This window comes from Micromesistius poutassou, assembly GCF_964030765.1.
Source record: "Micromesistius poutassou genome assembly, chromosome: 18".
Classification (NCBI taxonomy): domain Eukaryota; kingdom Metazoa; phylum Chordata; class Actinopteri; order Gadiformes; family Gadidae; genus Micromesistius; species Micromesistius poutassou.
In genome coordinates, this window is record NC_140288.1 from 1,338,477 (window position 1) to 1,361,931 (window position 23,455).

A 23,455-nucleotide genomic window follows, 5' to 3' on the forward strand; every position below is an offset into this window, starting at 1 on the left:
TATTATTACTAACTATTAGAGCATCCAGGAGGTCAACCCCCATCACCCATTTTACCTTTTTGATAAAATACATATTAGGTCAAATGTCAAGTGCACGATCACCAAAAACAGATCACACCGGGTCAAAGATGAAATCGGCAACACCAAGGTTATGAATCACAGGTTATGACATTTTGTCACATCATGCATTATTCAGATTCTCTCCCTTGTCATCCGGTGTCACACCCAGGGTCCGTAAATCGTTGAATGTTCAGAGATCAGAGAGCAATATTAAAAGAAGCACTGAGCAGTGAAGGGGTATAAATGAGTTAATGATTAGTATCTGGTAAACTGTAAGGGGATGAGTTCTTTAATTCGTTTTTCAATTTTTAAGATTTCAAAAACTGATAGAATGTAAGTAATAGTTTGTTTGTTGTTTTGATTTATTTGTTTTGGTTTCTGGATGTTCTTCAATATCAGTTATATATAGTACTTTGTGTAGCATCTTGCCCTAGCTATCTTTGTTGTATACAGGTTAACCTAGCAATGGTTAGTGCTTGGCCCTTGTTTCTATGAATATCTTTACTGTACCGACAGCGATATATATTGTTTCTCTTCTGACAAATGAACTTATTGTATGTAGCGTTGGATAAAAGCGTCCGCTAAATGCCCTAAATGTAAATGTAAATATGAGCTTTAGGATCCCTGATTCATAGGCCTACTTATTTTCAGACGGTGGTGGTAATGCACCTAAAAGCTGTTGCCAACATACAAAAAGCCTAAAAGAGGAAGAAGAGGAAGCTTATTCTCAACAGTGTATAGTTTCACAAATATCATTAAGCAAAAATGAAGCTATAGCTTGCATCAAAACATTTAGACAGTGTTAATGGCAAGAGTATTGGGTTCCCACAGGCAGACATCTCACAAGTCCTGTTTTCGCTGGAAGGAATGGGGGTAGGAATCTTAAAACAGAAAGTATTATAAGGAGGAATATGACATACTGGAATGGGACACACTGGGCTTAATCACGCTCTACATAAAACCACAGGTCATTGCTGCAATGTAGAAGGTACTCAAGAGAACCAGGAAAGAAGTTTACATCAGTTAGGCAAGCAAAAAATTGCACTCCAGGGCCTATTAGTACGGAAGAGGATTAGGGCCATATGTGATTAGGTTCTGACTTTTATCTCAGAATTCTGAGTTTAAAGGCAGAATGAAAAGAGTTCTGACTTTAAAGTCACAATTCTGAATTTAATCTCAGAATTTTAACTTTAAACTCAGAATTAAATACATCGATTTAAATTAGGTAATCGAAGTAAATATATTGAAATATTTATTTGACCTTTTTTTTTTTAGGAGCCGGTCAATCTAATGATCTCCACTCCAGTCCAGTGGGCGGCGGTAACGGGCCGATATGATGGGCGGCGTCCACCAATTAAAACGAGAGAAGAACAAGAAGAAAACCTCTGTGTTTAGAAGTTAGCATTTCACTCATCAATTATCAGATTAAATATCGACTATAACTTCAATAATTAAACACTCGGCGTGGTTCCAGTTAAACGTACAGCATAGAAGTACTATTGAAGCCCGAGGAACGTGGTTTAAGGTGATCGATGTGCTCGTTATTTCAAGTTTTAAAGAAAGCTAGCGAAGCTAACGTAGCATCTGAACGGAGAGAAGTGGCTGCTATTATTCAGAGGTATTAGATGTTATTTCTGTTATCGTTCATGTTATTATGTTGTTCAGAGACATGAAACGTCCGCAGGTGAACCCATTAAGGCGTCAACTATGGGATCCATAACGTGTTCATTTCGTCATATTGTTTAGCTTTGTAAACAATCGCTTGTTTCCAAAGGCGACGTGCAGCCTCATTGATTATCACTGGAAAAAATAGTCAATACATCACAGAGGACACACAACATCCAGCAAAATGGATGAAAACTCGGAAAATGTGGACAATGACGACATTGTGATCATCGTGGAGAACGAGGCGGAGAGTCTGCCGGCAGAGGAGGAGAGGCTGAAGCAGCTGGGGGCCAATTTCGGGCTCATGGATACTTGTCCCATCTGCAAGCTGAGTCTGAACAACAGAGAGCCCAAGATCCTGCCCTGCCTGCACTCCTTCTGTAAGAGATGCCTGCCGCCCCCCTTCAGGACCGCAGACCCGCGGCGGGACCCCCAGTTCCAAGTGGACAAACCCAGTAAGTCAGAATCAGAATGACTCTTAACATCTTAAGTACACAAGAGTAAAACTCTTAGGCTTGGTTCCTCCACAGCCACATAGCAGCAACAATACAAGATAAAGTAATTAAAGATAAGTAAAAAAAAATAAGTAGCAGCATAGATCACAATAATAAATAATGATAACAAAATAAAGTAAGTAATAATATGAGAAACCGAGATTGTGGTAATGAGTATTAATAAGTAATGAGTCCTCTCCCATGGGGTCCGCCTCTCCCATGATGTCTGCTGCCATGGGGTCCTCTCCCACGGGGTCCACCTTGTTGCGCCGCAGTGTTTCTACAGAAACCCAGAGTTGGCAAACGGCTCCAGACAGAACATGTTTTAATAAAATGTGTTCTTGGTTAATTGTTCTGGGAAGGAGGTCCGTAGCCATGTCCCAACGGCTTTGACCTCTTTGTGATTCTTTTTTTAGTACCGTCGGGGTCTATGAGCGTTCTAATGGGCGATGTTGTATATGAAATGCGCTGCACGCCGTGGCGTTATGTATATGTCTCCTAGATGCTTGACCTTCTTGTGGACATGCCTAGTGATGCATGCTCGGTTCTCTCACCAAATGATGAGGATTCAATTAGAATGGAGTTTTACACACTTTTTAACCCAAGTGTAAAATAGTGTTGCCGATGGCAGTTGGGGAGAAGTGGGATGATGATAAATGGGTTTGCATTCTTAAATACATCCATGTTTTGGAGACTTTAATTTTTTAGGTTGTTTCCTTGTTCAATAACTGAAAGTAGGCTATCACTCTTTCGGTCTATAAATGTAGTTCACCGTTATGGATCCAATAAGAGGAGTGTGTGTTGAGAAACGGAAATAGGCTTCTGCCATGTTTTACAGCATACAGTGTCCATAGTGACTATGACAAAGATACATGATTGTGATTGGTTGAATAGATTCATTCCCTGGCTAGAAATGTTAAAAATTTATCTGGGTGCATATTAAATTAATGTTGCTTTTCCCCAAAAAACAGATCTTGTATGTGTTTACAGAACCATTTAGCCCTAATGATTTGAAATACTTTTAATGACGTTGAAAAAATAGCAACAAACGATCGTGTTCAATGTAGAAGGCTCTTTACCTCTAAGCTTTGACCAATAGTTTTACATTTACAGACTAAATAACTACACACAAATCATAACAAATCATCAAGGTATCTCATCCCTTGACACTCGATGCTGTCATAGACCAGTGGCGTAACATCATGGTGATGGCCCCGGTGCAAATATTTTTTTTGTGCCCCCCCCAAAGATTCAGTCAATGAGAGTACTACTACAGCAGGTAGCAATTGCGTTGCCATGGCACACGGGTAAATGACAAGACACCACACAAGTTAACTAACGATCGCTGTAGGCTTCAATATCATGCAAGCACTTTGTTTTCTTTTTATTTTGTTCTACATCACAATTGCATGCTTTAATAAAGTATTGTTTTTTCCTACCATTACGAAAATAAAATATACAAACCAACAGAGCTTTGTCTCCCCGCGACCTTATTTTGATTGAGTCTAAAACGTTCTCAACGATTCAGCCAATGAGAGTAGGGGTAGCAATAGCACATGGGTAAACAAATGATTGGAATGATTGGAATGATTGGAATTTGGACAAATTATCATTCCTCCTCCCATACCAGCCACCCCGCTAGCCTACTTTACCGCCCCGCCCCCGAGCTATTTAATTCACAAAAAGCTGCACCGGTTGCACCGTCGATATTTACGCCACTATCATAGACAATGTCATAATTTGGGAAGTACCTATTGGCACACACAATACAGGCCACAATCTGAAACCTCAATGCTAGTCACTTCTAATTCTTACACATGAAATAAAAATACGTGAATCTGTATTTTATACATTCCATATGCTGTTCACCAAGGCCGGAGCTTCAATGATGACCTTATTCTTGCCCTGCTTTGACTGTTTTTGGAGCTTGCAGGATACACTTCCAAACAGCCATTTTAAGGTTATGTCCAGTCGAATTGCAATTTCGCGAGGCTGCTGTTTAGGGTAGGGCAGTGCACTTTGTAATTAGCTGGCTTTGCTCGGAAGCCCAGACTCTCTGGCTGGTTTGCTCACACCGCGAGACACACAGGACTCATGCTGGCTCTGCCCCACTTGAAGTGAGCTCTCACACTTAACCACACGTGCCAGCGCCCAACCCCCTCTCTCTCTGTCTCTCTGTCTCTAGAGGCCCCACTCCTCTCTCTCTCTCTCTCTCTCTGGAGGCCCTACCAGATGGAGGCCTCGCGGTTGAAGCTGCCTCCAATTCTCTTTGTATTGGCTGTGATACAGTTGCTCTGGTTGGATTTTACACTGTTGTCGCGCCACAGCCATTGAGGAATAATATCTCAAAAACAAAACAAGAAACCCTGTGTGACTCAACCGCCCACCGCCCCCCCCCCCTCGCTTGGCATGATGTTGTCAAACCTCTGGTCCAGAAATTACCAGTCATGAGACCTTGTTTCCAGTGGGAAACCATTTTTTTTTTAATGGTGTATGATTGCGTGACGAGTTCTTGTTTACTCAAGTACACGTTTGCACGGACCAATTAGACACCCCAAAGTCCACGGATTTGGTTCCCAATGAATCAACCCTTTTGAACACAATTCAAATCAGTTTATGTGCAGTTTATGTTCATTACTATGGTTAATATTGTAATCTTTGTATGCTGTGTGGCCACGGTTAACTGGCCTCTGGGCTAGGAACATGTTTTAGCGTTTTTTAAACGGTCAAACGTATGTGAGGAGAACACCAAGCATGTGACCAGTGAAAGATGCTCCTTCCGTGTCTCACCGTTCGCATGTCTCCCTTCCACTAGTGGGCGCTATCCGATGCCCCGTCTGCAGACAGGAATGCTGGGAGATGGACGTGTTGGACAACTTCTTCGTCAAGGACTCTGCGGAGATGCCGAGCAGCACGGTGGAAAAAAACAGCCAGGTCAGTCTGTCCTCGTCTGCAGTGGTCTTCACCTGGGTGGGGTCTTCACTGGTTGTGGTCTTCACCTGGTTGTGGCCTTCCCCTGATTGTGGTCTTCACTGGTTGTGGTCTTCACCTGGTTGTGGTCTTCACCTGGTTGTGGTCTTTACCTGGTTTCCACGGTGACCAGGGGGCTGTTGAGAGACACCTGTTCACACCTGTTCCTCCGCTCCCGTCCAGGTGTGTATGAGCTGCGATGACAACACGGAGGCCACGGGCTACTGCGTGGAGTGCGTGGAGTTCCTGTGCGTCACCTGCATCGAGGCCCACCAGAGGGTCAAGTTCACCAGAGATCACACCATACGGCAGAAGGAGGAGATGTCCCCAGGTAATATTCCGTCAATTATCAATTATAGTCAATGGAGATGTTCCGATACCATTTTTTTTTTTTTTCCTTCCTGAGACTGATTCCGATCCTGAACTTGAGGATCTTCTGATACCGAGTATATACCGATACAGCATCTAGAATTGTAACTACTAGCACTAGCACTTGTTGTTATTGAAGGCTTCTCTTACGATGACAATGTCGGGTCACTTACTGTCAATTCTATATCTATAATTCTATAATTAAATCTATAATTAGAATAATACATTTGTATTCTTGTTAAGCAACCATGTTTTTCCGACTTCGTAGCTAAAACGCACGTAGGTTGACGACGCGTTTCCCATTCCAACTTTCCACCTCCAACCGTTAACGAACGCAGCATAACACCGCACGTGTTTCTGATGTTCTCTGCCTGTGTAGTAAATTAGCTATTTCCCTGATGGTATCGGATCGGCGCATAGACTTGCGTAATCGCGGATACCTCCGATACTGCATTTTAGGCAATTTTCAAAACTGGTATCGGAACAACTCTAGTATTCAACCACAACATCCCACGAATGTAACCCTAACCTCGAACCCTACCCCAGGAGATTCATTGGCTAAGCCACTACTGGCTCAATCTGGCTCAACATTTTCTGTCTTGACAGCAGGACTATTGAGAGATCGGGTTTCATGTTGAAGCTGGCACCATCTGTGATATTCCCTAATAGACCATTTTCACACAGGTGTAATCACGGGCAAAACACCTGTTGCTCATTACACTGATTATGGGTCTGTCCCTTTATCTACCAGGGCACAGGTAGTAGAGTTATCTCAACTCGTTAAGTTCACTTTCTTCAATTCAATTGTATTTGTATAGCCCTTAATCACAGGTACAGTCTCAGAGGACTTGACAGGCCATATATGTATGACACAGCCCCGGACCCTAGCCCCCCCCAGAGGCCAAGAAAAAACTCCCTTACTTCTTGTGCCCTGGTACATAAAAGTAGACCCGTAATTCACGTTGCGATGAGGCCTCTGTGAAAAGGTCTTGACCGTCATATTCGTACCATCGGTCCTCTTTAAATTGAACGAACCACAGTAAGGTCTCCATACCTGATTGATTGCTGTGTCCTCAGTATGTTTTAACGTCTGGCCATGTGATTGGCCGTTCGCTTCCAGAGGCGGTGGGCATGTCGACCCAGCGGCCCGTGTTCTGCGACATCCACAAGCAGGAGCCCCTGAAGCTCTTCTGCGAGACGTGCGACCGCCTCACCTGCAGGGACTGCCAGCTGCTCAAACACAAGGACCACAAGTACGCCGTCCTCCGCCTGCGTCTTTACACCTTTACACCTTCACTCACGGGTCGGCCTCGGCTGGACCAAAGGGGGATTGTGTTCATCAGGGTTTCTTGCGGGTCCTTAAAAAGTCCTAAAGAGTCTAAAATACAATCGTTAGAATTTTAGCCCTTTTGATATGATTGTGACAGGTCTTAAAAAAAAAACTTTAAAAATTCTCTGACAGTCCAGACGTACAGCCGCCGACTATAACAGTTAGATTAAAGGGATAGTCTGGTGTTTTGCACTTTAAGCCTTATTTTCAGGTTGTTTACGATGAAATAGATCGGTTCCGTTGCTAATTTTGCCAACAGTCTGTATTTGGAGAAGTTTAGGTTTCTTTCTAGCCCATATGAGCATATCTAGCATACTTTACTCTTTTTAAAAAAAAAAAATTTTTACTTTTTTTGTCGAACACCAGTGACCACTCGGTGAGTTTCACAGCTTTCCAAACAAACGTTTAATGTTGCTTTAGGACCGATGTTTCATACTTTAAGTGCAAAAAACCGGACTATCCCTTTAACCACTAACTGCAGGCATTTAATGTTGTCTACAATGGCTCTCGTAGGATCTACGTTTTTGTTTCATGAAGCATTGCATATTATACATATTATACTTGCAACTCTTGCATACACACAGTTCTGTGTCGTCATGTTCTGTTCAGAATATATCTATCTATAGATAGATCACTGGTCTATCTATATCTATAGATAGATGCATAGATAAGATATACATATAATCTTTGTATAAAATGTGTTTTTATTGTACCTTCTGAACTGTAACTCACCATCTAGGATGAATGAAGTACTTTAATGGTTCCTAATCTAAGTATTGATCTATGGTGTGGTTCTCTGCAGCTACCAGTTCCTGGAGGACGCATACAGGAACCACCGACAGTACTTGGAGAACATGACCCAACAGCTGCAGCAGAAGAGGAAAGCCATCGAGGAGGTGTCCACCTGCATCAGCTCTGGGTAACCCACTCGGATACTCAATTCTCTGCACTTTTCAGCGTTTTCCTCTTCATGTATGCATGCAGTCATCCATAGCCAGACATGCACAAACTTAACGCACAAACAAAATGAAGATTTTGAAATTTTTTCGCGCCAAGTGCTATTTTAGTTTTATTCAAAAACGTATATGTCATGGGAACCTCCTACTGCAGCCCCTGCGTTGTTAGATTGTCGTTATTTTCATTGGAGAAATTGACTGCTGCTTCTATTTTTTACTTAATCGAAGAAACCTGGACTGTACAAACTAGCTACAAACATTTGTTGCATGAATTTCCTTCTTATTTTCCCCCCAAAAACTTTTTTGTACACGTTTTGTGTTCTTACTCCCAGAAATACTTCGCTCTGTCCAGATGTTTTACATTTTTAGAAACCTGTTTTGCTGCTCCACTTTTGTTTTGCTAAGATTGCCTCGTCTTTCAGTCGTTCTGACAAGTGTGTCTGCAAAATTACTTCCTCTAAATACGTACACCGTGTTAGTAGGACGGCTATTGTGTTCCCTCTGTCTATATCATTTCTCGTTTCTCAAACTTTTTCTACTAGTGTACTGGATATTGTACTAAGATGTATTTTATTTTATTTTGATTTTTTTTAGATATACATTTTCAGGAGTACCCCCTGCAGTACTCCAAAGTACCCCTAGGGGAACCCGTACCCCCATTTGAGAACCATTGGTCTTTATAATATATATATTGTTCTGCTCCCAGGCTGCAGCAGGTGGACGAGAACCGCAAGCTGGTGACAAATGAGATCAAGAAATCCATCTGCAGTCTGATCATGGAGATCAACCGAAAGGGCAAGATCCTGGTCAACCAGCTAGAGGTCCGTCCAAACCTTTATTGACTCTTCACACTGTGACAGTTAATCATCTTTGGCGCGGCTCACATTAAAGCATTAAGCAACACACAAGACAATATCCAGTCAGTCACATTACAACACAACGCACAATATCCAGTCAGTCACATTACAACACAGCGCACAATATCCAGTCAACATAACACAATAACACACATTACAACATAACACAATACCCAGTCATTAAAATTACAACATAACACACAACATCCAGTGACTTGTATTAATAAATCACACAATATCCACAAAAAAAAAAAAATCAAAACTTTCAAACATGTGTAGTTATGTATTCCATCCTAAGGTTTTTACCCATCTAAAGCAATTTCCTGCTGTTTTGTGTCCACATGTACACATAAACATGCATGGTATAAAGAACATTAGAACCCAATTTTTTTTTTTCTTTTTCCCACACCCCTGGTTAACCTTACTCTAACGTCCATGGTACATGTCCTGTGGGTGTCTCCAGACCTTGACCAAGGACCACGAGATCGGGCTCAAAAAGCAGCAGGACGAAGTCTCCTCCCTGACCAGGCACCTGGACCACGTCATACGGTTCACCAAGTGGGCCACCTCCAGCCACAGCACCACGGCACTCCTCTACTGCAAGAGACTGGTGAATACACCCCCCCCGCCCTCCGCCCACCCCCACTCACTGTAGAGCTGCTGTCAGTCCAGTCAGAGTTCACCTTAACTCTGCGTAGCCTCACCCCTTACCCTCTCACCTAGGGCTGGGCCATTAATCCAATTTTGATCGCGATTTCGATTTCAGAGTGAAACGATCACCAAACTAATATAATCGAGTTGAAACGTTTTTTTTTATTTTTTTTATATATATATATAGAAATTGCAGAACAGCTAGATTCATATCTGGACTTTATTTTCTATTTGACCCTTTTGTGTATTTTTTCAAGTTTTCATTTAAAAAGTGTTTTTTTTGGAGAGAAATTATGAATAAATGCATGTTTTCAAACTCAAAAATAATCGTTTGAATAATCGAGATTTCAATATTGACCAAAATAATCGGGATTATGATTTTTTTTCCATAATTGAGCAGCCCTGCTCTCACCTCCCACACCCCTTTTACGCACTTATTGTATGTTGTATGTCCTTGCACTTAAAAACAGTACCTAGCATTGTGTAGCATCTCGTCCTAGCTATCTTTGTTGTATACAGGGGAATGGGTTGACCTAGAAGTTGTAAGTGCTTGGCACTTGTTTCTATGAACATCCTCACTCTATATTGTTTCTCCTTCTCCTGACAAATGTACTTATCGTAGGTCGCTTTGGATAAAAGCGTCTGAGCACCTAAATGTAACATTGATATTGCAGACGGACGTTGGATGGGTTGACAACATTGGGGTCTCTTGACCTATGACCTATTAATTATGTCCTACAACCGAAGACGAGGTCACAGGCCATCAAAGGGTTGGGAACCGCTTCCCCGGTGTGTAGTCTGAGTGTACTGTAGCGCCAGGGTTCCTGCGATCTGCCTCTGACCGTGCGTGCTGACTGTAGTTCTCTCGGTCTCAGATCCTGTTCCAGATCCACTACCTGATGCGGGCCAACTGCAACCCGTCCATCGTGCCCCAAAGCTCGGTCCGCTTCCAGTGTCGCTCTGGCTTCTGGGCCTCCAACGTAGACCTGGGTAGGTCACTGCCGTACCGTCCGTTATCTCTGTGCCAACTCATTATCTGTGTATCACACCAGGCTCACTCATTATCTCTTGTTTATCAGACCGGGGCCGGGCTAACTCATATCTGTGCTAACTCATTATCTCTGTGACAACTCCTCATTATCTCTGTTTCACACTGTGCTAACTCATTAACTGTGTTTCACACCAGGCTCACTCGTTATTCTGTGTTAATGACATTAAATAATGACAATGATTAATATTGGTTTAGATTACCTGAAAGGTTGAGATGATAAAACGGAGACTAGCTGAGGTGATTTGTAAGACAGACGACGTGATACGGATGAGATGATAGACTGAGAGAACTGAACTCCCAACAAAGACACAAACGGATCTGAGATGACACACGGCGATCGCAACGACTAGTGTCGAGTGTTTAAACGTGTGTTTCCCTCCAGGTTCTCTGCTGGTGGAGAGGGCCCCCGGGCGCCAGCCCGTGGCCAATCCCCCGATGCCCCCGAGAGGCGAGGGGTCGTCGGGGAGTCTGTCGGCCGCCAGCCAGCAGCAGCGCCAGAGCACCCTCGCCCAGCTGCAGATGCAGGTAGACCCCTTCTCTCTCTCCCTCTTTAGGCAGGGTGCTACCGGCCCGGCTGTTCTGCTTAACGGCTGTTCCATTAGGGCAGGGTGCTACCTTGTTGCTACTGGCTGTTTCTTTAGGGAGGATGCTTGCGGCCAGGCTTTTCTGCTTCCTCCCGGGAGCTTACTGGCTGTTCCTTTAGGCAGGGCGCTACCGGCCCGGCTGTTCTGCTTACCGGCTGTTCCTTTAGTCAGGATGCCACCTGGTTGCTACTGGCTGTTCAACAGCACACTGTATCTCCTTTAGTCTCTCTGAGTGTGTATAACTGTACTGTAGTCTGAGTGTCTCCTCTATATCTCCTGTATAACTGTGCTGTATTCTGAGTGTCTCCTGTACTGTATATAACTGTACTGTAGTCATTCTGTGTCTCCTGTACAGTAAATAACTATGTAACTACTGTACAGTGTTTCCCACAGACCAGGTAGCAATGTGTGGCGGATTTGTTATCGATAATAGAAAATGTGCAATGTGCGATTACGGGCTGGCGGAGTTACATTAAAAAATCACGTTCAAGTAAAAATAAATGAAAAGCGGAATCAATTTGTGGCGCTCGTTGTTCAATCTGTGGCGCAGCGCCACACATTGGCCTATGTGTGGGAAAACACTGCTGTAGTCTCCGTGTGTCTCCTGTACAGTATGTAACTGTATATAACTACTGTATTCTCTGTGTCACCGTTACAGTATATAACTGTATATAACTGTACTGTAGTCCAATGCTCTACGGCAGGTGGAGAAATTGGCCCAGCAGCCCAACCGCCCGCCCGTCCCCAACCACTGGTCGTGGTACCAGAACGTCAGGGTCCCGGGCCCCCCACAGGGGCCCCCCGGCCCGCCTCCCCCCACCAGGCCCATCCCGGGCGGCTCGTCCCCCTCCCAGCTGCCCCCCAGCCTGGCCCAGCAGCGGAGCAAGTACGGCGGGGGGCCCCACCCCAACCCACGCAGCCCCAGCTCCTCCATGCTCCACAACACCGGGTTCCCCCCGCAGGTAGGGGTCGGGCGGACGGACGGACGGACGGACGGGGAGGGGGATGGATGAATGATGGATGGATGGATGATGGATATAGGGATCATGGATGGATGCATGAATGGATTATGATGTTGGATTGAGGGACGTTTGGATGGAGTGAAAAATGGAGGATGAATGGATAGGAGGTTGACGGTTAGATGGAGAAATGATGAATGGACGTACACAATAGTCTTTCAAACCTCACCTTTGACAGACACTGCGGTTCCATTCCCTAGGATCAGAAACGAATGGATGATGATGATGGAGTGAGGGACAGTTGGATGATTGGATAAAGGGATGATGGATGGATGGATGGATGACTAAGAATGGATGATGCGATGATGAGGGCTTGAGGGACAGTTGGGTGGATGAATGGATAGGAGGATGAATGACTAAGAATGGATGATGATGGAGTGAGGGACAGCTGGATAGAAGGCTCAGAACTGAACCGATGCACACAATCGACTTGGCGCGCGTGTGTGTGTGTGTGTCAAACCTGACCTTTGACCTCTTTGCTTCCCCAGTCCCTACGGGAACTGATCCACAGCTCCGGCTTCCCGCCCAAACCCATGGACACCATGCAGGGGGCCTCCCGGTACCCCCCTACCCTGTCCTCCGGGTCGGCCACGCAGGCCCTGCTGCACCAGGTACGACCCCCCCCCCCCCCCCCCCAAATAGCAGCTAACGTGCTATGTGTATGTCTGTCCCCCTTCGCGTTGAATGTCATCACCTCAATGTGTTCCTTTTGGGGACTGAATCGACGCATATTATAACACATATTTTCGTTAGCAACTTGCAAAAAGTTGACGCACCGGGCGGGGCCGACATTTCGCTGTCGGTTCGGTGTGGATGGCTTTAAGGGGGGGTGGGGTAAGGGGGCACACACACATCTCCCATGAGTGGGCCTGCCGCGACGTCACAGCCTATCGCCGGGTACTCAGAGGTCAATGTGTTGTTGTGATGTGCGTCTGCTCTGGTGTGTTGATGTGCGTCTGCTCTGGTGTGTTGATGTGCGTCTGCTCTGGTGCGTCTGGTTCCAGCGGGCCCTGAGCGACCCGTCCTTCCTGAAGCGCAGTGAGCCGGGCGGCGCGCCCCCCTCCATCACCATCTCCATCCCCAAGCCCAGCTACAGCGACCCCGGCCACGCCTCCGCCGCCGCCGCCGCCGCCGCCGACCGCAACGGTACACCTCCACCCGCTCTCCACCAAACTCCCTGTCACGTTCACACTTTACATTCAGGGCGTTTGGCAGACGCTTTTATCCAGAGCGACTTACAATAAGTGCATTTGTCAGAAGAAAGAGAAACGACAATATATGGCTGTGGGTACAGTACGGATGTTCATAGAACCAAGTGCCAAGCTCTCACACTCGCTAGGTTAACCCGTTCCCCTTATACAACAAGGATGGAGGATAAGACGCTTCACGGTGCCAAGTACAATTTTTTGAAGACAACATACAATAAGTCTGTACATTAAGTGCCAGGACGTACAACATACAATAAGTGCGCACAAAATACATCCTTTTTAACGTAGCGCATAGCTGGTCACCCCCAATGATAGACCCACAAAACGTACCACGTCTAAATAACCTGAAAATAGGACTAGCTTGCTATGACAAGGTGTGACATCTCTAATGTACGACGAAAACTTTTAGCCAAATGCCACCGGTCACCAAACGGGTTAAAGGATCGATGTTCCAGAACCTATAGGAAAACCAACACACCTACATCATTGAAGATACACACATACAACTTTCATTGAAGGGAAAATTCGTATGTCAAGGCGATCTTCAGGTCATCTACGTAGTACACAACCACACGGTAATGATAATAAACAAAAAAAGCACAACTCCGGACTCCTATAATGTATGAATGCTCAGTGTTGATGTCACCGTTCATCTACTGACCTTTGACCTTCTCCTTCTCTAAAGCCCAAGCGAGACAGATCTCGCCAGCGTCTAAGCCCTCGTCGTCAGAACGGGGAGCAGGGTGAGTTTGATCACCCAACACCTCCTTTCACTCACGGAGCTGTTAATGTGGGCTCTCTGGGTTGGGTGATACTTGACCACTCTGCCAACTTTCAATGAGGATTTGACCAGTTTGATGTTTGTTCGTTTTCTTTACTCTTGTACTTTAGTTATTTGTGAAGTGTCTTGAGTGGGTTTCAAAGCACCTAGTTCACAACTTGACGTCTTTAGCGTATCGGAACAGAAAGTGTCTTGTAAAGTGCCCATCTCCATGGGTCTGGACAGCTGGGTTAATGCACCCAGAAACATAGTCAGCGTTCCCTCAGCCAACAAGCAGCGCTTGACTCTTATGAATCACATTTCATGTCCAAGTTGGCTTCTCGGTTACAGCAAAAACATCCCCTTCACCCTAACGCGCTGACAACGCAGCACTAATGACAGCCAGCTACTTTGTCTTCAAAATGACTGTTTAACGGTTTAAGTGGGGTTTGGGGAAATATGGTGGAAAGGTATTGCAAATGAATTAATATTAGTCTCTTGGAATAGATTTCAGGTTTTAATACATAACAGGAAACCGTCAAATCACATGAAATCCACTAGTCAAACCGAATCTCACCGACTCTACAAACTAAAAGTGCGGTTCCTGTATCTCATGCCGTGTATCAAGATGCTTATTGAATCCTGCTTGGAAGGAGACATGCTCAAGCTTAATACTTATTAAGGTATTAATACTTAATACTTTGACCATTGAACGTCTCTCGTGTGTGTGTGTGTGTGTGTGTGTGTGTGTGTGTGTGTGTGTGTGTGTGTGTGTGTGTGTGTGTGTGTGTGTGTGTGTGTGTGTGTGTGTGTGTGTGTGTGTGTGTGTGTGTGTGTGTGTGGTGTATCCGTGTTTAAGTATCAGTATATAGTGTAGGGGTGTAACAAAAAACGATTTGAATCGGAAAATCGATTTGGATTTAAAAGATGCGAATCTTCTGAATCGAACTGAATCGAATCGTTAACCATTTTAAAAATGTATCGTTCCTGAATCGTATCGAGACACGCATCGAATCGTCTTTTATTGGAGAGATGCACGCCCCTAACATAGCGTGTTAATGTGCGCTGTCTGTATCCTCTTAAGGACCACTTCGTGGGCGAAGCCGTACGCGTCGGAGCCCGCGACCCCGCCGGCGTCCAAGCGCCGCCGAAGAGCGTCCCCGGGGCCCATCATCATCATCAAGGACGAGCCCGAGGACGAAGACGACGTCCACTTTGTAAGAGAATAACCCCCCCCTCACCCGCGGCTAGCCGTTAGCTCGGTGCTACTGCTAGCGGTCAGCTGGTTGTTGCTGGTCACCTGCTCCCTCGTAGTTGCTGCTAGCTCGGTGCTAGCGTCTAGACGCTGGGCCGTAGTTACCACTGGGCGCTAACTGGGTGGGACTGCTAGCAGTTAGCCTGTTGTGGCTGCTAGCTGTTAGCCTGTTGTGACTGTTAACGTGTTGTTTCTACAAGCTGCTAGGTCCCTGTGACTGCCAGATGCTAGCTCAGTGTGACCGCTACGTTGTAGCTAGTTGTAGCTAGTTGCTGCTCTTAGCCTCTAGCTAGGTGGGACTGCCAGGTGCTAGCTCATTGTGAGTCCTAGCAGCTAGCTCGGTGTCACTGCTAGCTGCCAGCCAAAATAAGCTGCTATCTAATTCTAGCTGCCAGGTGCTCGCTCAATGTATACTTTTTTTTTTAAATAATATAACTTATAATTTAAGTTGTACTTTTTTGGGCGTGGCGAGATATTTTGTATACCGGAAAGATTTTTTTACTAAATGCTTAAACAAAATTTATGTTTATACAGAAATAGGCTATTATAACATTCTATTGTTTTTCTATTTATGTCATGTAAAAATGTAATAAATAACATCACCCGGATATTTGGCAATTACTATTTATTTATTCACCATAGTTGAAATGATACAATATTTTAAACGATTGTATTGTTCAATGTCAGTCAGCCCTGAACAATAATGACACCAAGCTATTTACAACCCAACCCAAAACATCAGCTATCACAGGTCTTGGATGGATAGACGGATAAGACGTAACTTATTATTTCCAGACAGGGAATTGACGAAATGACAAAACAAAAAAAAAATATTTACCTACATATGTCTATAAACAATAATACGGTAGTGCACCACAGACCAGGACATGTACATAATTATATAATCTCATGATATAAGTATATAATTATACATATTATTAATTATACATGGTTCCCCTGGTTAACCGTAACCAATCTTCTAAACCGTCTTCTAAAAATAGTGTCACCAGGTGGCTATACTTGTAGCAACTTGCAGGAATCTGTGTTTTTCCCCCCCCTGGTGGCCACCGGAGGGTATGACTCCTCCATTTGATCCGTAGCTTGCTTTGGCTCCTTCTTCACAGAAGGTGCGGTTAGGGCTGCTAACCCACGGCGCCCCTCTTACCGTCTTTCTCGAGGCGCCGTCTGCGTCTCCGTATTAATAATACGTTTAATATTATGGTCAGACTCCTGTTCTTGGTGGTTTAACCACATTAACTACGTTACCGAGAATGACTTGCTCCCCCCCACCCTCGTTTGAGCTGCAGCTAGCCTAGCTGATGGCTCCTAGTATAAATGTCAAAAGTGTTTCAAAGGCCGTCTAAGCAGTGGCGGCATGTGGCTCAGGCGGCAGAGCGCGTTGACGGGTTGTAACCGGAAGGTCGATCCCCGCCGGCGCTTCCTAGGGCGGGCGTGGAGGTGGACCTGAGCAAGACACTAACCTCACCCTCAACTGCCCACGACGAACTGGCTGTCGCCTTGTGTGGCTGACCCCGCCGTCGGTGTGTGAATGGGTGAATGTTAGGCCATATTGTAAAGCGCGTTGAGTGGCCGCTGGTTAGAGAAGCGCAGTATAAATGCAGTCCATCCATCTTGGAAGTAAAAACCCAATGTAGTGATACAAAAAATAAAGTCTTAAGATATAGTGGTCATTTTGGTACACTTCCTTTTGGACACCTTCCTCCCCAGTGTGGGCACCGCAGGCTCATGGTTGTATTTTGTGCTGTGTGGCCCCCAGGTTCAGTCTACAGTGGGGGCCAGTTTGCCGGACAGCAGCACAGGGGCCCAATCCCAGGGCCCGATACAGCCGGACCCACCCCAGGAGCAGATCCCCACCTCCGACCCCTTGGCCGGACAGGAAGAGCCGCCCCGACCACAGGAAGTGGCGGCGGGGGTAGCGGCGGTGGCGGCGGCGGCGGCGGCGGTGGTGGTGGCGGTGACGGTGGGGGAGAAGAGGGCGGGGCCGGAGGACGACCCCAACGAGGACTGGTGCGCGGTGTGTCAGAACGGAGGAGAGCTGCTCTGCTGTGACAAGTGTCCCAAGGTGTACCACCTGGCCTGCCACATCCCCACGCTGCACGAGTCGCCAAGGTAACACTCACATACAATACACACAACGAACGCACTCGATACACACCACAACACGCGTCAGACGGTGAGGTGTGCGTTGACTGCATGATGTCATCACGTTACACACTATCATCACGTCACATAGCCTCTGAGATGGTTCATTGTTGCTTCAACATTTCCGTATCCATTTTGGTGTGTACGTGTCTCAATATATCTAATATACAATCCAACGTTACACAGTGTAGTTCAGCCTTAAGCTTGAAATTCAAGTGAAGGAAATAGTTAATATCTCTCTTTCTTGGCCTCCTTGGATCCATCCGACCGTCTGTCTCTCTACCTCCCTCTCATCTCTCTCTCCCTCCCTCTTGAACACTATCAAACCCTCTGTCTCCATCTCTCCCTCCCTCCCTCTCTGTCCGTCCATCTCATCTCTCCCTCCCTCCCTTGTGAGCCCTATCAAACCCTCTCCCTCCCTCTCATCTCTCTCTCCCTCCCTCCCTTGTGAGCACTATCAAACCCTCTATCTCCCTCCTTCTCATCTCTCTCTCCCTCCCTCCCTCGTGAGCTCTATCAAACCCTCTGTCTCTCTCTCTCTCCCTCCCTCCCTCCCTCCCTTGTGAGCACTATCAAACCCTCTGTCTCTCTCTCTCTCTGCCTCCCTCTAGTGGCGAGTGGTTCTGCTCGTTCTGCAGGGACCTGGTCTCTCCCGAGATGCGGTACGACTGTGACGACACCGCCCCCCCCACAGAAGACCCCTCCCTCCCCCCGGTGGACAGACGGGTATGCTAGGCTCCCCTCCCTCACCATGTAGCAACCACTTAGTGACCGTCTGGTCATTTACTGGCAATACTGAAGAAGCAACTGAGGGAATCTTTATTTATTATTATTATTAGGGACCGAGCAGAACCTGCAAGGTCCCTATTGTTTTTGCTTTGTTTATTATTATTCTTATTATTATTTTTCAGCCTCTTTGACTGCATTTTTCCCCCCCTGCACATATACGAAAACTCATTTTTATTTGGCACATTTGGTGGGACTGCTGTAAAATTTGATATTCTAGCCGTCAAATTCACATTGGCCCCAAGGTGGCGCTATACCAACTATGGCAAAATTTCAACGTTTACACAAGCATATCTCGTTATTATTATTATTTATTGTAACTATATACCGATTGATGTATAGGATCTGTGTACTCCCATGGCCCTGTTGCATGTTCATACATACATTAAACATAGTATAATAGTTTTATAGTAATTATAGTAATAAGTAATAAGTAACACTATACTAATTATAGTATAGTAATAACAGTTACTAGTATTATATTTATCATGAGTGTCGTTACTGATGCTATATCTATGACCATCTAGAACGACATTTTAACCAATTTAACGAACGCTCTCCTAACCTTGACTGAAGGTCAAGTATCATTGTGATGTTCACCCCACCGCCTCTGACCTGTCCTTCTTTCTCCCGGGTTGTTCTAGAAGTGCGAGCGTCTGCTGCTCCGGCTGTTCGTCAACGACTTCAGCGCCGACTTCCAGCAAGCCGCCGCGCCATCGGTACCACAACCCCTCCGCTAGCGTTAGCTGCTTTAGCTAGGCACGGGTTAGCGTCGGCGTGTGTGCGGAGAGCTTTAAAGGTGACGTGTGTCACGCCACCCGGTGTGAGCGTGATTAGCCTCTACAAGCCGTTTGGAAAATCTGCGTCTAGTGACATCACAAGTGGGCGTGTCCACCTAGATGTATGACGGATAGATGAGCAACGTTTGCTGCGGTCCACTGGGGTAGGGCTGGTGGTGGACCGATCTGTCCAGCGCGCCTCTAGGTGGACACGCCCACTTGTGATGTCACTAGTAGAGTTCACATGTAGAGTTTCAAAAACGGCTAATCACACTCACACCTGGCGGTATACTATGTCACCTTTTTACACTTTTAAAAAGAAAAAAAAAATGGTCGTATGTAGAATGAGAAAATATATGTTTTAATGTCTACAGCTTATAAGACACAAATCTCCCACGACCCCACATCCTTACCAGACAGACCCAGGAGGCTTCACGGCCTATGGTTGGGGACAGCTCTAACCCTGTACAGTATATTCTAACACTCTGGTCTGTGTCGATGTCTCCCCCCCCCCCCCCCCCCCCAGGAGACGCGGCGCTACAAGGAGCTGATCAAGACGCCCATGGACCTCTCCATCGTGAAGCGGAGGCTGGAGTCCCGGTCCCCGGGGGACACGCGCTACGTGGCGCCCGACCAGTTCATCACCGACGTCCGGCTCATCTTCTCCAACTGCGCCAAGTACTACAAGGTACCGGCAGCCAACACAGTTAAGCAAACGGGTCGGCCGGGCGGTGTGCACGTGAGATCCTGCATCTAAAATCAATTCTAAATTCTCTGTCTATTAGCACTGTGAACTAGTACTAGTACTAGTACTGTAAACTAACACTAGTACTCTTATCCTAGTCTTTGTTGTATGGGTTAACCTAACGATTGTTTGATGAGTGCTTGGTACTTGTTTCTATGGACATCCTTACTGTAGAGACGGATATGTTGTTGTTTTTTTTCTCTTTCCTCTGACAAATGTACTTATTGTAAGTCGCTTTGGATAAAAGCGTCTGCTAAACGCCCCCAATGTAAAGTGTAAATGTATATCGATTGCATGCAAAGTGCATGTTAGAAGAAAACCAGACCCTAAAAGCCAAAAGCTAAACCATGTTGAGTGTCGTAGGAGGTGACTGAGTAGCGGTATCGATAGATCTGGACCAGATCTCGACTTTTTTTCTTCACAAAGTTGAAGAAATGCAGGGGAAAAAAACAGAAATATGGACTCTAAATTTTCCCACTATATGTTGCCCACTATACTATATACAGCCTAGGCCAGGATAAGGCTAAGCCTAGAGAAAGCCTGAGCAGCAAAATAGCCCTCTATCTAAAATGTAAAAAAAACGCGTCTAGCAGAATCCATTTCTTTAGATGTTGCTTGTGGGCGGGGCCTAGCTCCACAGGGGAGGGGGGGGGGGGGGGGGGGGGGGGGCTTGCAACACGAGGGTCTCAACTCCTCCTGCTCCTCGCTCCCCAGGTGACGTCGGAGGTGGGCAGCGCCGGCCTCTACCTGGAGGACTACTTCGAGGAGCAGGTGAAGACGGTGTACCCGGACACGCTGTTCCCCGGGGGGCGAGAGGAGCGCATGATCCCCCCTCTGGAGGAGGAGATAGAGGAGGAGGAGGAGGAGGAGGACGAGGAGGCCGCGGAGGGAGGCGCGGGCCCTGTCGCCGGGGCCGACGGCGGCGGCGACGCGGCGGCCCCGGCGACCCAGGTTCCCGCCGGAGATTCTGGGATTCCTCCCATGGAGGAGGAGGAGGAGGAGGAGATGATGGAGACAGAAGGAGGAGGAGGAGGAGGAGGAGCGACCGCAACCGCCGCTGAACAGAAGGACGAGGGGAGCGGCGCGGAGGAGAAGGGGGTTTCCAAGGCAACGGGCACCGGCGGCGGCGGGGCCCTTCCGGACGCGGTGAAGCAGGAGCAGAACACGCCGGAGAAGGAGAACCCTCCGTCCGTCTGCCCCGAGGAGCCCCCCGCCGGGGGCCCGGGGGACAACGGGGCCCCCCCGGCCCCCCCCGAGGAGACGACGGCCCTCGAGGACCTGCTGGCCCCGGTGGATCTGTTTGCCCCGGAGAACCCACAGGCCCCGGCATCGCCGGGGGGAGAATTGGCCTCGGAGGAACCGGGGGCCCCTGAGGCGATAAGGGCCCTCGACAATCCAGCGGCCCCGGCCACGCCTCCCGCTGAGCTGCGGGCCCCTGGGGACCTCCCGGTGCCTGAGGTCCAGCAGAGCCCGGCGTCTCCGGACCTTCCAGCCCCGGAGGAACCAGAGGAGCCAGAGGAGCCAGTGGCCGCCACATGCCCAGAGGAGGAGCGCCCTCTGGGCCCTACACACAGCCTAGCTGACGGCCCCCCTGAGAGCCGGAAGGTGGAGCCAGCCGGCACTGCCAAACAGGAGGAAGGAGAAGAAGAGGTGGTGGAGGAGGAGGAGGAGGAGGAAGGAGAAGAGGGGGAGAAAGAGAAAGAGGAGGAGGGGGTAGGGGAGGGGGAGGGGGTAGGAGAGGCGGAGGGGGTAGGAGAGGTGGTAGGAGAGGTGGAGGGGGTAGGAGAGGCGGAGGGGGTAGAAGAGGAGGAGGTGGAGGAGGAGGAGGGGGTAGGAGAGGAGGAGGGAGTAGGGGAAGAGAAGAAAGAAGCAAGTGCAGAAGATGAAGAGAAAGAGGAGGAAATGGAAGGAGGTGAAGAGGGTGAGGAGGAGGAGGAGGAGGAAGGAGGAGGAGGGGGGGAAGAGGAATGAGAAGAGGAAAATCAAGGATAGAGGCAAAGAGGACAAAGAAGATGGACAGATTAAGTCTTCCACAGACCCATTCCTGCTCAAATCTCGATCATGTTTTTTTTTTAGCTTTGCAATAGAAATACTGCAATAATGAACTCTTTGGCTCTGGATCGAAGACAGGAACACTATGTGCTGTTCTGCTGGTCAAACGGTTACAAGCAGACACTTTTTTTTTTTTCTTTGTTTTATCGGAAGCACATCAATTGTAACCTTGTGGAGAGGGACTTCCTTAAGTTATGTTGGCGACGTGTGGCTCTGAATGCATCGCCGTGCATTGAGGACAGAGGAGGACACTTGCATTATGTACTGCATGCAACACATGATTAATTATTCCTGTTTCTTTTCTGCTATGTTTATGGAATTATGAATTATGGAACTAACATTTGCTATTTGGATTCTACAGTATATCCGGGGTGGGTTTTATGTACCATGGAAGCATTGTTTTGTTTGAATTAAAGGAAATATGTGTCCAAACAAGAGATGTGCGTTTAAAAATGTGGTTCTATTTCAACACGCGTAGAGGAATATGCCGAAGTTTCTTTCTTGCTGACACTGCATACATTGTGTTAACATCCCCCCCCCCCCCATCCATGTTAACAGAGGAGCTGTAAAACTTAAATTGCTTTGTCAATATTGGACGATATTATTTTATTATGTTGCCAGACTTTGCTGTGGTAGGGGTTGCCAGATCCTGGTGGGGTAGAGGGTGGGGTTTCCAGACGTGTATTCAGCTAAGCTGCAGACTCCTCGACCAATGCTGACTCCGCTAGTCCATCTTTCTTTGTTATCCATAGGCGCCCCTGTGGCTGGCGGCGCCCCCACTATCCCCCTTTACCGGCTCTGCCACGCCCCGGACTGCTGGGCAGATTTATCGCCATCGAGAGCTTCGGCCGTCCTAACAGACGTTTCTCGCACACCTGCACAACAGCGATTGGGAACGGTGGTCCCATGTTGGCCTCCTGAGTTCCAGTATGTTCATTAAAGACGCTCCCACTCGCTTCCTACTGACCGCCACGGTCAAGAACGTGGCCGCATCGCATGAGGGATGGAGTCATAAGGTGAGATGTTGTCCGTTTCTTAAGATCGGAAATATAAGTATCTCGTTGAGATCCCACCGTGTGTTACCCCCCTGATGCTTGGCGATGCTGTTCAGGAGGTCGACTGTTTGAATCCGACCTTGACCAAACCGATTGTGAGACTGGGCAAAAAATCAAATGTCTCCTATAATCTATGATTTATAGCAGTACCCCCCCCCCCGCCTCTGAGATATTCAGCTGAGTACCCCTTTTACCGGAACATTTTTGTGAGAAAAAAAAAAATTTCTTCCTGAAAATTACAACATTTTGGTGTTTATGGATGTGCTTTCTTTTTCATGGATTCTACTTGCTCCTTTTCAGATTTTCATTTCAACGACTTGTCCATTTTCCAGATTTTTCTGTCGTCTAGCTTTCAGTATTGAATCTTGATCACGAAAAAATACAGATAGTTCACCTGTACTTTTATGGTACGGTTTTTTTTGTACCCCTGCAATGCTCCTAAGGCTTCAGACACTTTAATGGGTGCATAACACCAACTGTTGATAAATATATTTTTTTACCAGTAGAGCAGTGTTTCCTACATTTCTTTACATTTTTTGGTATTTAGTTAGTTTTAGATATATATATATTTTTTCTTTCTGTTAAAAACATCCCTACGAGCGAAAGAACGGTTAACCGAAGGACATTATCAAAAGTTGCATTAACT

General features: G+C 46.7%; 1 protein-coding gene across 1 annotated transcript; it reads left to right on the forward strand.

Moving 5' to 3' along the window:
• Positions 1-1,451: 1,451 nt before the first annotated feature.
• On the forward strand, positions 1,452-22,611 carry trim24 (tripartite motif containing 24; the record flags this gene model as incomplete). Its single annotated transcript, XM_084483234.1, has 20 exons — positions 1,452-2,180; positions 5,035-5,153; positions 5,373-5,520; positions 6,679-6,811; positions 7,691-7,807; positions 8,551-8,665; positions 9,165-9,311; positions 10,228-10,342; positions 10,786-10,928; positions 11,692-11,949; positions 12,495-12,617; positions 13,011-13,152; positions 13,900-13,957; positions 15,059-15,191; positions 17,007-17,359; positions 18,004-18,118; positions 18,823-18,897; positions 19,484-19,645; positions 20,417-21,415; positions 22,507-22,611. Exons 1-20 carry the CDS (start codon positions 1,910-1,912, stop codon positions 22,609-22,611), a joined length of 3,831 nt encoding a protein of 1,276 aa, XP_084339360.1. The 5' UTR covers positions 1,452-1,909.
• Between the last annotated feature and the right edge of the window lie 844 nt (positions 22,612-23,455).